The sequence below is a fragment of the Belonocnema kinseyi genome, chromosome 1 (genome assembly GCF_010883055.1).
Source record: "Belonocnema kinseyi isolate 2016_QV_RU_SX_M_011 chromosome 1, B_treatae_v1, whole genome shotgun sequence".
Taxonomy (NCBI): Eukaryota; Metazoa; Arthropoda; class Insecta; order Hymenoptera; family Cynipidae; genus Belonocnema; species Belonocnema kinseyi.
The window spans coordinates 140,927,973-140,930,566 of NC_046657.1; the positions used below are offsets into that span (position 1 = coordinate 140,927,973).

General features: G+C 37.0%; 1 protein-coding gene across 1 annotated transcript in view; it reads right to left on the minus strand.

The window, feature by feature from the left end:
- Window positions 1-343: 343 nt before the first annotated feature.
- LOC117174515 (cationic trypsin-3-like) overlaps window positions 344-2,594 on the minus strand; it is a 21,720-nt gene continuing 19,469 nt past the window's right edge. Inside the window, exons 6-7 of the mRNA XM_033363702.1 lie at window positions 675-982; window positions 344-405 (exon numbers count right to left, since the gene is read on the minus strand). Of these exons, the coding sequence (XP_033219593.1) occupies window positions 698-982 (285 nt within the window). The 3' untranslated portion in view covers window positions 344-405; window positions 675-697. The remainder of the gene's footprint in view (window positions 406-674; window positions 983-2,594) is intronic.

The window sequence follows — 2,594 nt, forward strand, 5'->3', positions numbered from 1 at the left end:
GGCAGGCGGGCAGTTTCTTAATCGCCTACGTGTCAGCTTTCATTTACACTAATTTTTATCCCGATCAGTTCTCACCTTCGAAGAAATGCAGTGGGATCTCGGACTATTAGCTGCACAGTTTGTCTCTCCGCGTACCCGCCATAAAACTTTATGTATTGGGCGTAAAGTTTCATATCGGCCCGGCTGCGGAATACGCATTTGCGAACTTCACTGGGCTGGAAGCGCCATATTACACCTGCTTCATGTGCATGCATTGGCACCATTTTAAGGGGGAGGGGAAAAAAATAATTTTCATTTAATTCAGATCACTTTTCAAATTTTATTAATCTTTTCTGATTGTAGGCCACTGCAGAGTGTAAGTCGGAGTAACGATGAAAATTAATGGCAAGTATAAAGCAGAAAAATCTGTAAAAATTACACTTTAGAATGTAATTATGGATGTAGATATGTACATTAAACAAAATGATATAAAAAACTGATTTTCGACAACTATCCGAATTCGGATATTTGAAATAGAGTGCCACTAAGTCAATTGTGTATGTCGGCAATACTTAAGATTATGTAATAATTGTTAACACTATATGCATAAAAAACGTTTTGAAATCTACAACGAATAAACTTTCGAGTGTAATCATAGATGTAAATGTGCATGTTATATAAAGCGATATAAGTACCTGATTTTCGACGACAATCCGATTTAAGATGTTTGAAATATAGTGCTACTAATCCAATTATGTACGTCGACAATATTTAATATTATGTAATATTTTGTAACACTATCTGCATAAAACATGTTGGAAACAAGTCCCACCAGTTTTCCATTGCGTACTACGGAGGTTCCAGTCAGGACTCTAATGCTTTGTCCTTGTCCGTTTTTATAGTCTTCACTGCAGAAGACATCCTCCTTTGAAATGTCAGAAAACCTTTGATAACAAGAACTGTCGATGCTCATATCAGTCGCTGTTAGTGGTGTCAACTGATCCTTAAATGAGAAACATATATATTAAATATTTAAGAAATACAAACACGATATACATACAGTTGCAGCCGAAAATTCGTGTACAGGAGCCTCGGAGGATCCTACACATGTTTCTATACAGGTTCAAAAAAACAAACTCCTACAAGAAACCAAAAAATCACATGTGCAGGAATGTGTAGAGGGAAACTGCAGTACATGGTCGTGCCAAGGAATATGTATACCAAATAACCTTTGAAACAGGGTTGGCCACAGACCACTTGCAGTTCTTCCCCTGTCTCGCTTTTTCTCCATTTCTGTTCCCTTTCTTCGAGCGCTTCCCAGAGTTTACCCCTACCTCCCATCCTCTCAGTCTTGCACAGAACGACGTCCACGAAACTACTCGGCCATGCTCCCACCTCCTCGAGCTCCATCCTAGCAAAGGCGGTAAGAGTGGAGTTTGACGAGTTGGCAAATTGTCGCTCCCAGAGCTTGTCTGTGGCCCTCCCTGCTTTAAAAGGTCCTATACAGGAGATAAATTAAGACGCGGGTTCCTTTGCAGAAAAAATGTAGAATTTTCTTTTTGAAAATGCCTGCACAGGAAATATCAAATTGTTCTGTAGGGATTCATGTTCCGTTATCGGAATTTTTAGCTGGATAAGGTTCTTTAACTGGTAGTCATACCCGAGTCGAAATTTTAACCCTACATGAAACCTGTTAATTCTAGATAAAACCTCCTTTGAGCCTATTTCAGCCTGCACATCCTACTTTGATTCTCTGAAAACGTATATTATTTACAATATTTGTTAGTATTTTCAATAATATACATAATTATATATTAATTATTCATATTCTACTGTGTATTTTGTTTTGCAAAAAGTATTCTAATTATGATAACGTGGCAGTTTACTTTTCGGCAGGATGCACATGTGCAAATCCATGAAATAAAATTTTCGCAAAAGGAGCCATGGACAAAAAGAAGAGCATTAATTTTTACTCTCTCCCTCACGTCTATAAAGGTTATCATATAAGGTGATCACTGATAAGGACACATCTTCTAAGCATGAATATGACTACTTACTAAACAAAGATACAATATATAATGAATAAAAAATTGCATAAAACACCGCATGACTTAACTATCGCTACAAACACGTTTCACAACAATGAGATGGAACTAGGCTTATGATGGACTAGTGTTTACAATACTATATGCACACTTTTCGTAACTTCTTCATCAGGTCTCTGCACATCTTCTACTTCTTTCTTGACAATAGTGTCAAGCTTTGAATAGGAGATAGTGATATCTTTAGAGAGCCCATATACGAGGAGTTCCAGTAAATTGAATCTTAAAAGTGGAACTTATAATTATCGAAAGATGAGATTATCTCCTTAGAAGCGTACAGTAAAGCATAATAAACTGTAATAAAAAAATTATGAGTCTTGAATTCGTTTGAAATGTTTCGAAAAATAATAGGTTATTTACGAGGGTAGTTCAATAAGTCCTTAGAATGACCAACAGATGGCGCGCGAACCTTCCAAATCATCTGTTTTCAGTCAGCACCACTCCCGACTAGATATATGGTGCAGTCACAGTCCACATCTTCTGAGTTTACGTGTTTTTACAACCAATTGAAAA